General features: G+C 44.6%; 1 protein-coding gene across 1 annotated transcript in view; it reads left to right on the top strand.

Annotated features, from left to right (window-relative positions):
* OTUB2 (OTU deubiquitinase, ubiquitin aldehyde binding 2) overlaps nt 1-8,390 on the top strand; it is a 38,366-nt gene extending 29,976 nt beyond the window's left edge. Inside the window, exons 4-6 of the mRNA XM_088464347.1 lie at nt 2,331-2,415; nt 5,782-5,976; nt 8,123-8,390. Coding sequence (XP_088320473.1) covers nt 2,331-2,415; nt 5,782-5,976; nt 8,123-8,335 — 493 coding nt within the window. The 3' untranslated portion in view covers nt 8,336-8,390. The remainder of the gene's footprint in view (nt 1-2,330; nt 2,416-5,781; nt 5,977-8,122) is intronic.
* Nucleotides 8,391-13,130: the final 4,740 nt, after the last annotated feature.

The following is a 13,130-nucleotide window of genomic DNA, read 5'->3' as shown; positions in this document are numbered from 1 at the left end:
GTTCAATGCGTCCTCAGTTTCCACTGGAAGAACAGCATTTCCTGTAGCAGAACGTAACATGTCAAGTGGAATAGCCAGCAAATAACTAATGCCTTTCATATCTGACAGGGTATAACATCCTTCCTTCCAGGGAATGTATTCTTTCTGATGCACTTGGTTCTACTTTAAAAAAAAAAAAAATGATATATATATATATAATCACATGGGCTGAGGACTGGTGATCGGGGAGGTCATGATGTCTGAAAGTAGCGGTTGATGACCTGTTCGTCAGTAAAGTGTTTTAGCAATCTTTGAACACAATAGATGATTTGGAACTGTGCACCACCTAGCATGAATATGTCCTGGTGACGATATTTGTGGTGAGTTTTTTGTTTTTTTTTCCTCAATAAATGACTAGCACACCTGTTGGAGTACCTGTTGTCTAAGTTTTTACTGATTATGAAACTTAAAATTAATATATCCCTACATATAACCAAGTTCGAACAGCTGTGGACATCAAGATGCGCTGTGGGGGGAGGAGCTGGAACTAATTGCCTGGGCCTGCTGGAGGGGTATGCAGTCAGGAAGCCAGAGGACCTAATCCCGACAGCCGGCTTCCAGACTGCTTAATCCCGGTGAGGGTTAAATGACAGGCGTCTAAATCTAAACGCCTGTCATTTTACAGACGCCGGGAGACCGGCGCTCGGCATCCTGATCAAAGGGACTCCGAGCGCGGATAGCCATGGGGGGGGGGTAGATTAAGGGTTCCTGGGGGGGACTTAGGGTTATTTACCCCCCTGGGTGGTTAGGTTTAGCTTAGGGGAAGTTGGGGTTTAGGTTTATGCACTTAGAGGGGGGATTAGAGTTAGGCACTGGGGGGGGGACGTTAGGGTTAGGCACCCCTAAGGGAGGGTTAGGGTTAGGGGGTATAATTAGGTAAGACAATACTTACCTAGGACGATCGGGATTTCCTCCTCTGCCAGGATGCTGCTGTCGAGATTCCAACCGCTGGGCATGGGTCTGGCGGTAAATCATACCGATTCCACTTGAGGCGGGTGCCCCAGTCGGCTGCTAAAGGGACAAATGTCCCCCTGTGCCTGGAGCCCCCTGTGCAGCCATCTGTTGAGGGGGGATGGCAATGCCTTTCCGGGATTTGTCCACACCCCCTCAGTACCCGGACCTGTGGCAGCTGTCGGCGGCTCTGTGCACATCAACCAATAGCTTGTGCCGCTAGCCCCTTACAGTCTTAGACCTAAGACGATTTACTTAGATCATCTCGTACCTGCTGTCCTGAGATGCAGGGGGGGGAGGGGGGTTATTGTCCTTTTATACCACCTGGGAAATGTACATTTATATATTATAGACTTTGACCTATCGGTCTTTGTGTGTAATGTATTACAGCAGGTCCTGCACTTGTTTCCCAATGTGCCAGGGGCAGATTTAAGGTTGCCAACTCAAGGGTGAATATAATAAACGTATTGAATATATAAACACAATGTTACATTCAGTTACGATAAAGACTTGTTACTAATTAATAAATACTGTAAATGTGTCCAAATACCATGTGGAAGGTAATTATCCCAAATATTTCTGGAGGAAGTGAAACCTACCATATAGCAAACCATGATGCACAAGCAGAGTTACGCCATGCAGTCACCGAGCCCACCGAATTGAATTGCTCTTTTAACCCCAAATGGAAAAGCTAAATATACAACTGTATTGGGCCACTAGATATGTCCTATAACACCCTGGTGAGGAATAAGAGTAGCTTTTTTATATGACTGTCCTCCAGGGAGTCCTTTGCAAGGTGGGTGACATAGGGGTGAAAGTTACAATTGGGAGAAGACTCCAAATAAATTTTGCAGGCTCAAAGTCATTGATATAACATTCTAAATAGGTGCAGGCGGCTCATATTAGCAGGGGTGCCAAGGGGGGGCATGTACTAATTTCCTGGGCTTATTTGAGGGGCCCTGTGGGGGGCCCAGGTCCAATGCTGGACCCCATCCCTCTTGCAAATAGGGTTTTTTATTTATTAAGGGAGTGTGAACATGCCCCAGTGATTAGGCCATGCCCCTCACAATAATGGGGCTCTGGTCTTTGCTGTGGGCCCAAGGGTATGAAAGATAAAATCAAATGATCCATTAAAGGATTTAACCCGACGCATTTCTCCACAGGAAATATGATTTCATCATATTCTTTCTGGTAAGAGGAGGGAGAGTTTTATATATCTCCAATCTCTTCAGTTATCACCTGAAATTATAGGCCGAACGTAGGTTACCTGCTGTTCACTATATACAGCATGTACTGAGGAACTGCAAACCTGCATTAATCATCTCTTTGCTTTCTCCTAGGTTTAGAGAGCATTTAATCCAGAGCAGACATGAGCTCCTCGCAGCCGGCTTCTTGGAACACCTATTTCGATATTACTATGAAACAGTGAGTGGAGATAAAAACTATTATAAGGAGCGACCTCTGACAACATGAGATATATAGGGGCATATTCAATTAGACGCGAAAAGTCCTGTACTTTTTGCATGCCGGACTGTTATCGACATCACTTTTTCGCATGGAAAACCAGCATCGCCCATGTCCCCGTATTCTATGGGATTAGATTTATCAGATTTGGGGGACATCTGCCTGACGCCCCCCCCGAACGATGCACTGACATTGGGGATCACTATAGATACCCCCGATAGGCCTGCTTGAAGGTATTTGGGGTACTTAAATGATCTCAATAGTCTCAGCAAATTTGGGGTACATGAAAATGGGTGCAAACATGGTTAAAAATCGCAAAAGTGAGGTTTTGAAAAATGCACCTGCAATTAAAAGAAAAAAGACCACTCCCCCATACTTACAGGACCCCCCCAAGTCTATTTCGCTAGTTTTTAAGTTTGTACCCCAACTTTATACTCTTTCGTCCCTTTTTTCAAAGTCTATTTTTGCGGTGTTCTCAATATTTAATTTTTTTGACGCTGTTTACCTTTTGGGACCTGTCCTAATGGTGCAGGGTGGTTTCCCCACCTTTGCACCCTAAAACCGCAATTCATAGGCAAAACTTTTCCGCCGGGAACATTGCATTGCGTTTCCACACCGGCGAAACGTTGCCACAATTGAATACGGAGATAAGTTTCCGCTGGCAAAATGACGTCACCGGCAAAACTTTTTTACTGAAAACTGCTCTTCGCCGCTAATTGAATACGGCCCATAATCTGGTACAAAATTGTCCATTGTACTACTCCAGCGACTAAAGTGGTCTTGAGGAAAAGACTGCTGTTTGTTATGGAACTACATGTCCCAGTATTCTGTACCAACCAGAGGATGGGAGATGTAGTACACCGCAGCTAGAGTCACAGGTTTACTACTCTCTAGTTCAAGGCACTAAATCGAAACTGGTGAAAACGTGTTATTTGTGCATCATTTCTCTAAATCGCCGGTGCGCAAAATCAGCCCACAGGACCCCAAACAGTGCATGTTTTCCAGGTCTCCTCACAGAACCACAAGTTAAATAATTAGCTCCACCAGTGTAACTTTTAAAATGTGTCAGTGAGTAATGAGTACACCTGTGCACCTGCTGGGTGACCTGGAAAACGTCACCTGTGTGGGGTCCTGAGGACTGAGTATGAGAACCACTGCTCTAAATTATGTCCATTTCTCAGGGTATGCAGTCGTGATGCCGACGGTCTAAATGCCGACTGTCTGCATCCCGACTGTCTAATCCCGGCAAGGGTCTAATGACAGGTGTCGAAATCCTGATGCCAGTCATTTTACCTATGCCGGGAGCTGATGGGGGGGGGGAGCCGTGGGTTGGAGGGTTAGGCTAGGAGCTCCCTCGGGGGACTCAGGGTTAGGCTAGGGGAAGGGGGGGGCATCCACTGGGGGAGGTCAGGGTTAGACACCCCCCCCCGGGAGACTTATGTTTAGGCTGCAGGGAAGGAGGGTTTGGTTTAGGCACTTACAGGGGGGGTTAGGCACTGCGGGGGGGGGGGGAGAGAACAGTATTTATATCTGTATCTCCCCTGTAACATGTCACTTCTTGTGCCACCTAATTGGTGGTTGCAGTTTAGAATTGTGACATATTGGTACAAGGAAGGAAGCCCTTGGCTTGTATCAGGCTTACTGAGAGCAAACCGCACAATCCTCCATCTCCTACGCTGGATAATCCAAGACCAATATTTCAAACAAACATAACCAGTCCATCTCTGTTCCTCTTACATTGCAAGGCCGGCTGCCATGGGTAACCTGGCCCTGCAATCATATGCCACCAGACTTAAAGCTGAAACGCTATTTACTAAAGTTTACGGGCCCATGTTTAGAGGTTGTGGCCAGCCACCGCAGAGCTTAGCCAACCATTATAGAGGACATAACCTTCAGTAAACATGGATGTTACAGTGCATGGTCTGTTCATTATCTACCAGGTAACTGACCCTGTAATAAAGTAACAATGTTTAATTTCAGGCACTGTCATTAGAAACGAAGGTGGGGGCCTCAGGCAGTGGGACCCACCTGGAGTTTCCCCTTTACCCCTGTGGGCCAGTCCGACCCTGATCTTGTACATGGTTGTAGGGGGTGCCATTGCTATGGGAGTCCAGAGGTTTAGGGTGCTCGGACAAAGATTGTATAGTTGTCTACCAAGTTCCCAGAATTGCTTGCTGAGCAATTGGGTCCTACCCGTTGGCAGGCCTAAATGGGGTGACATTCAAGTTTTAGTGAATGCTGTGAGTAGTGGATGTTATAATGGTAAGGCAGGCCTGTAAACTGGCATAATCTAAATTGGGCACTGTCATGTGATATAATCTGATCTTGGGGCACTGTACTGTGGCATAATATGAACTGGGGGCACTATAGTATGGCATAATATAAATTGAGGGCACTGAAATGTTTCTTTGTATGAACTCTGGGCACTGTAATGTGGCATAATATGAATTGGAGGCACTACAATGTGGCATTATGAACAGAGGACATCTCAATGTGACATGTACTGGGGACACTGTATGGCATAATGTGAATTGGGGGCACTGTGACATGTGTACAGCGGCATATTGTGAACTTGGGCACTACTGTGGGGCATGCAATGAACTAGGGCACTACTGTGGGGCATAACCTTAACTATAGGATACTACTGTGGGGCATAAAATTAACTAGGGCATTACTATGGGGCATAAAATGAACTGGTGCAGCGAAAGGTGTCTCTATAGGAGCATTAAGGTAGAGGCCCTTTCAAAATGAACTATGGGTCCCACAAAGTTCTGGCTATGCCCCTGAACCACTTACCGGACAATTCCACTACAACTCCACTAAATAATGCTGCCCCGATTAATACCTCTCCCCTACCGCCTGTCTAACTTTAGAATTCAACATTTCGGTTGAACCCATGATGATTTAGGGAGCCTTCCCTTTTATTTTTCCCGTATGGTGGCGCAGTCAATATAGAAATGCATGAGAATTATAGGAGAATATTAACAGGACGTGTGGTGGTAATAAAAGAGTTGTGGAGATACAATAACAAGAAGCACAAAACAAGTACAGATTCCTTACATGGCAATTACACATATCAGAAAAACACTGGCTATAATAATAATAATAATAATAATAATAATAACAATAATAATGCAGCATAAAACCTAACTTGTATAAGTGAGATAGACAGAGGGGACAGACATGAGATAGAAGGTAGGGAGGGTCCTGCTCATGTATGATGCCTTCAATGGTTCTTTTTCTTCTGTTTATTTTTGTGTCTTTGTGACTTTGGATTGTCACATGCTTGTGGTGTAAAGACATTGCAGTTAACTGAACTAATCTCAGTTTCTTAGCATTGTAGATATGACTGAGAAAGATGGTTCGGTCTCCAACCTACTGAAAGCATTCAACCATCCATATGTCTCGGACGGTGCCATCCAGTACCTGAGACTGGTCACCTCTGCCTTCCTCAGGAACAGGGCTGAGTTCTACCAACCGTTTATAGAGGACGGACTACACATATTGGACTTCTGCACTCAGGTCAACTATATACTCATTGTGTACAACAGTTACTGGGGTATATTTGGTCACCAGACATGTTACTAAAGGGGGGAAAAAGCTAATTTGGGTAAAACTTTCTACTTAAGTTTTCTCCTGGCTTGGTAAATGCAGTGACATATGGGGCACTTGATCCATAAACTTAATAACTATAGCCTCTAACTCATGGGGGTCAGTCTATAGACCTGGTGCAAAAGTGTCTTGGAGTTACTTTAACTGTGTGTTTTATTAGCTATAAAATGTCCCATTTTTATTTTGCCATGCAAATAAAATGTACAGTATAGTGGGGATCGGTATGAAATCCCAATGCTGGAAGACCGGCAGTGAAGATTCTGACAGGTAAGTATTTCAACTTACCTACCCCCCCATCCTTAGGGGTGCCTAACCCTAACCCCCCCCCCCAGTGCCTAAACCTAGTTTGACCCTGATCATAGGTTTTAGTATCTCTAACCAGTCCCTAGTAGAGACACTGTGAAATGGGGATCTCCAATCAAGGTAGAAATTTCCATAGCAAGAATGTCCAAAACCACCCAATTCCTTTGTCCAAAGCTGCTACCCCCAAGGATTAGCAATTAGATGAAGATCAAAGTCACCCTAAAGTCTATCTTCACAGAGCCACTAGCCTCACTCTGACCATTCTGTTTTAGGGTCTGAGGTCCAGCCAACCCATTTTGGAATTGTTCATGAGCACATCAGATAGGCTTTTGAGTAGCTGGGAGAAGTGGCATTTCTTGGGCAACGGTCTATCTCTGTAGTCGCAGTGCTCCTTGCTCTGTGGCCTAGACTGGTTGATACAGATCCTCCACCCTTTGCAAGGTAATGCCTTGTTTGCCCCTGAACAAAATAATCTCATTGGATACAGGAGAGGCGAAGGAGAGTTCTTTCTTTAGCTGGAGGACTCAGTTTGTGCTCCTTTGCCCCAGGCTGGTCCTTCAGACCAATTCTCAACTTAAAATATCTAAATGTTCATCCAAGTGTGCACAAGTTCAAGGTGGAGTGGCTGAAGTCTGTTGTCAAACGCAGGAGGGCAGTTTATGGATACATGGACATTAAGGTTGCCTATCTGGGAGAGCACCGGTGCCTCCTTAGATTTGCTGTGCAGTCTCTGCATTGTAGACAAACCCAAAGGGTAGACCAACTGAAACTGTTGAGGGTCTCCAAAAATATTTTTGGCAGTTATACTGTAGTTGCCTTGCTGAGAACATGAGAATCCTACTGTACCTGGTTGACCTGATCGTCAAGGTGGCTGCCCCAGTCTTACTGCAGGCCCAGGTTCTGTTAATGGCCCAACCCAAAAGTCCAGTTTGAACTGTTTCACTTGAGAGAGATCAGATTGAGGTCCTCTAAAAGTGGAACAAATCTCATCTGCAGCTAATCTCTAACTATATCAGACTCTCTATTCTCCGCTTTGGTGGTTGAGGGGTGATAAACTCAAGTGGTTATCCAATCACTTTATGGGACTGGACTCTGGTGGTCAGTTTCATGAGCTGGGGGTGGGGGGTAGTTACCTTCCAGTACAATTTTCGGGGGCTTTGGGTTGTCATGGTCTCCCTATCGAGGATTTCCAACAAGTGGTAGACCGATGGTGTCAGACATTGACCTAATGGCCTCCTGACTGTATTGCAGCAAGACAAAGTGCAATAACCAGGAAAACCTGACAAGGAGCATAATTGGGTAAGGGTGTGCAGTGTGCCGTATGAATTTGGAGAAAAAGACTTGTAAGTACAAAAATTCCTCTTTTGAAAGTGAGTGTGTGGGATATCCCTGATGGCTTTGGGGGGCCCTGACTGGGGATTCTTTAGTTGCAATAGAGAATGCCAGGAAAACACAAAATGGATAGGTATAAACCAATGGTTCCCAACCACAGGCCTCATGGCCCACTAGCAGTGCATACTTTCCAGATGCACACGTGTATGTATTACTGGCTGACACATTTTAAAAAGATCCACAGGTGGTGCTAATTATTTCCTTGCTAATACTGAGATCTGTAAAACATGCAGTTACGGCTCCTTGAGGATGAGAGGTCTGAAGCTCTAGTATCCACCTTTAGTTGTATGTTGTTCAGCTCTTCAAATAAACTAGGTGCCATTTCTATGTACCGTTCTCAATGTACTGTCCTTGTTTCCAGCACGTGGAACCCATGAACACGGTATGTGACCATATTCAGATCATCGCCCTGACGCAGGCGCTGGACATTCCTCTGCAAGTAGAATATGTGGACGCCATGGACAGTGTGGTAACTCAGCATGTGTTTCCTGAGGGTGCTAGTCCCACCATCTACATGCTGTACACACAGGATCATTACTCCTTGTTATACAGGGCACAAAGCCTGGAGAAGTGAAGTCACATTATGATGCTGCAGTGATTATCCTCACTGGACACTTTTATAGTGAGTTGTTGTGTTGTGTTTTTTTTTTTGTCCTCGTCTGATCTTAAGTTTAGACTTTGTTTTTTTTTTTTTTTTTAACTTTAAGAAATTGTACAAAATAAAATACATTTTCAGAAATGTACATTCCGTGTGTGTTAAGACAGGCTCCGAAGACTTGTGACATAAAGCCTGTACGTGTGTGTGTGTGTGTTGATACACAATGAGCATTCATTATATTATGTATAACTGGTACACATTTTTTCTATTGAACCAGTGTCCTTGTAAAGTTAGGATTTTGGCAAATGCTAAAATATACATTCTTAAATCTTAATAAATACATGTATTGTTGAACGCACGGAAACAGTCTGGTAGAACATATGACGCCCTCCCCCTGGAGGGGTGATAAAAGATCAATAACTAACAATGGGGTTTATGTATCGAGCAGAGAGAAGTTGCCTATAGCAACCAACCAGCTCCTATCTTTTATCTTATAGACTGTACAGCCATGGCCAAAATTTTTGAGAATAACAAGTATTGATTTTCGTAAAAGTTTACTGCTTCTGTCTTTAGACCTATTTGTAATTTTACTTCAGTATACCGTAGTAACATCTGACAAGCATTTCATAAGTGTCAAAGGCTTTTATTGACGATTACATTAAGTTTATGCAAATTAGTCAATATTTGCAGTATTGACCCTTCTTTTTCAAGACCTCTGCAATTCGCCCTGGCATGCTGTCACTAAACTTCTTGGCCACATACTGACTGATGGCCGCCCATTCTTGCCTAATCAATGCTTGGAATTTGTCAGAATTTGTGGGTTTCGTTTGTCCACCCGCCTCTTGAGGATTGACCACAAGTTCTCAATGGGATTAAGGTCTGGGGAGTTTCCTGGCCATGCACCCAAAATTTCAATGTTTTGTTCCCCGAGCCACTTGGTTATCATTTTTGCCTTATGGCAAGGTGCTCCATCATGCTGGAAAAGGCATTGTTCATCACCAAACTGTTCTTGGATGGTTGGGAGAAGTTGCTTTTGGAGGATGTTTTGGTACCATTCTTTATTCATGGCTGTGCTCTTAGCCAAGGGAGTGAGCTCACTCACAATTTAGCCTGAGAAGTAACCCCACACATGAATGGTCTCAGGATGCTTTATTGTTGGCATGACACAGGTCTGATGGTACCACCCACCTTTCTTTCTCCGGACGTTTTTCCAGATGCCCCAAACAGTCTGAAAGGGGATTTATCAGAGAAAATCACTTTACCCCAGTCCTCAGCAGTCCAATCCCTGTACCTTTTGAAGTGGCTTCTTCGCTGCCCTTCATGACACCAGGCCATCCTCCAAAAGTCTTCGTCCTGTGTCATATGTACACAGCCTTACAAGCCAAGTTTCAATCATTTTAATGGTGAAGATCCAGGGTGTAAGCACAAAGCACCACCCATGCTTAATAGTGTCATGGGTGGCTTATAGTTGTGCATTACACCACCGTGCTGAACCAGTGATTATACAGCTGTATATATGGGAGAGGGATGGAAAGCATTTAGAAAATCAGTAATGAAAGCATCAAAGTGAGGAGGTGAAGTATCGGCTTTGTTACATGAAGGTAAGGTTAAGTCTATCAGGGGAGGAACAGCATTTGGTCAGGCCCCAAAATGTAACTTAGTATACTGCTGTAGCTTGGGGTGCCCCCATCGCAGTAACTTTGTTAAGAAAAGAGAAACGCATAGGCCCATATTCAATTGCCGGCGAAAAGTGCCAGACTTTTCGTCGTCATAGCCAGTTTGGGCTCCGGAAAAGTACTGCACTAGTCACTGCGATTCGCCCTATTCAATTGCAAAGGACATGAGAACGTGTTTCAGTGAAAAGTACTGTCAGATTTGGGGAAATCAGTCTGACACCCCCTTAAAGATACACTGATGGGGGGGTGGAATGGGGGAGAAGGTCACTATGGATACCCCCAAATAGCTCTGTTGAAGGTATTTGGGGTACTTGAATGGTCTCAATAGGTGCTATTTAGCGTCTTTGCAGGGTTTTTTTTTGCCTAAAATAAGTAGTCCCAGCAAATTTGGGGAACGTGAAAATGGGTGCAAGCATGGTTAAAAATCACTAACGTGAGGTTATTTTTAAAAAACAAACCTGTACTAAAAAAAACAGCTTGGGCATACTTGGGGGACCCCCTGGAGTCTATTTCGCTAGTTTAAGTTTGTCCCCTAAGTTTTTTTTCACCCCCAAAATGAAATCTTTTTTTTGGGGTGATCTAAAGTATTTTTTTTAAGTTTACCTTTTGGGGGGCTGTCCCAAGGCTGCGGGTGTGTTCCTGCAACTTTGCACCCCAAAACCTGCACTTTTTTCCGCCTCCTTTCAGTGGCGAATCTTTTCCACTGGTTACAAGGCGCAGACTTTTTGCACCGGCGGAAAGTCTTTACAATTGAATATGGGGAAAAGTTCTCGCCTGCGAAATGGAGTCACCGGCGAGAACTTATTGCCGGCAATTGAATGCGGCCCTAAATCGCAATGTAATTGTATACTAGTCATATTGTAAGTTACAAATATAACTATGTTCTCTTAATATACAACAACTTTGGTAATTAAATAATACAAAGTGCAGCTTATTGTAGTTAGAGGAAATGATCCAGAAGTTTGTCATTCTAATCTCTGTACTGGCTTTGAAAGAGAGAAGGGATTTACACCTCCAGGTGGTCATCTAGTAGAAGTCTCCCTACACATTATACGTAGCACATCTTCTGAGTGTTTGAATTGTGGTTAAGGCATCAGCCAGTGTTGTTGTAGGGCAGTGGTCTCCAACCTGTAGCTCACCTAGCTGCAGTACTGCCAAGTAAACTAAGGGGAAGTTACCTCTGATGTGTGCTCCCCTGTAGCATTGACACCATGGGTGGAGCCACAGGGAAAGACGTCATATGACTGCTACCGCCTCTACAGCAGTGGTGTCAAACTCGGGCCCTCCAGCTGCAGTAGAACTAACATCCCAGCATGCAGTGCCACAATTTTGCTATTAGGGCATGCTAAAACTGTGGCAGGGCATGCTGGGATATGTAGTCTCACAAAAGCTGAAGGGCCCGAGTTTGACACCACTGCTCTACAGCAATCACCCGCTGTATTTCCATGTGGTTCCGCCCACGGCGTCTACGCTACGGCGTAGTGACTGACTCCCGCCCTGCCGGAAAATCACACAGCAGCCCTGCCTATAACCTTTGCTCCTCTACTGCACGTACCGCCTTGGTGCCAGTAATTAACAGTGAAATGTGCGTGTGCTTAAATATTATTTACAAACTACAATATCACTAATACTTAGTCGAAAAGATAGGGGGTATACTGCGCACTGAGCTATGGGTTGGTTGTGCGGGAGGGCAGCGTTAGCAGTGGAGGGGTATCAGGCCTCCTATTTGATATATACTAAACAAATTGGATTAACGCGCTCTATAGACCCCTTTATGTGAGGGCTCTAGCCTGCACTGATGTAGAGATATCGTAGGTAAAAATGCATATATCAAAGAATTGATTATGTAAATCTGATAAAGAGGAAATGTTCAATAATTCTTTACTAGAAGAAAATCAAAATGTTTGGGAAAAACACAGAACATGAAAATAGTGAAAAATATTAATAATGAATACACGTGTAACGATGGGAGCAGGCTCTCCACATCAAAATATATGAGTTACCAAAACAAAACAAATTGCAGCAATATAGTAAATGAACAGCCGTCGGAGTGGATATGAAAGTCAAATGAAAATGATAACAGGTAACACTATAGCAAGTGTTCTTCTGTATATGTAACCTTGATGTGTCTTAAATTGTGCTAAGGCACTAGGGGTTAGTGCAGTCTATAGGCAAATCACAAATGTCAGTCAAAACTCTCTAAAGGTGACGGGAGGTGGTTATGGTGTCGTTAGCGGCGTCCCGCTGAAGAAAGTGTGCGGTTCCCGGGGATGGATTCTTCCCTGGGTAGGAGTACGGGACTCTGGAGGGTGTAAGGCTGGTCTGTCCCCTGGCTCGCGTCTGCCGTACCCTATCCGGGCGCAGCATGGGTCCGAATGAACGGGCCGCGCACTGCCGACACTGAAGGGGTGGACTGCGCCTGCCTGGGGAGGAGGTATGACGGCAGTGGCTCGTGTGAGCAATATGCCGCAACCTCCTCCAACGGTGGGGCTTACCTCCTTGGGGCTTACCGGATCCCGCTCTACCCCTCGCCGGCTGTGTTGATAGAGATCGTCTGTGGCTTGCCGTGTGTAGTTTCCGGATGGAGCTCGTGAATGAGTTTGAATAGGCTGGGTAACGTGGCTGTTTGCTGCAATCACTTTCATATGGGTCCTTAAGTTCTGGTAATTGTGGGTATGGTGGGTGCAATTGGGTAACGCGTTTCGACCCTCTGGGGGTCTTTTTCAAACCAGTGTAACATGGACATTTGTTGTATCTTGCAGTGATTATAAGGCCAGGCAGGTCCCGCCTCTTGTTAGTTTAATGAAATGATTGGTCCAAACAAGGTTGGTGTCAGGTGATAGGATGAGTCTCCTGTCACTCCTAGTTAACCACCTGCTGTGTGCATGTAATTGTGGTAATTGATTAATTGCCAAACAAGTCCAATCTCACTGTGACAGCAATATAGTGGACTGATGCCATGTAAGAAAGAACGGAAATTTGACAGAATGTAGATCAAACTCTAATCTTAGTAAATCTGTACGTTTAACTAATTTAAAAAACACCCTAAAAAATCGGGACACAAGGGACTTACATTATAGAAAGGATATTTAGGA

The sequence above is a fragment of the Taudactylus pleione genome, unplaced genomic scaffold, assembly GCF_031769625.1.
Source record: "Taudactylus pleione unplaced genomic scaffold, aTauple2 ptg001661l, whole genome shotgun sequence".
In the NCBI taxonomy this organism is placed as follows: domain Eukaryota; kingdom Metazoa; phylum Chordata; class Amphibia; order Anura; family Myobatrachidae; genus Taudactylus; species Taudactylus pleione.
This window is presented reverse-complemented; position numbering and strand designations above follow the sequence as displayed.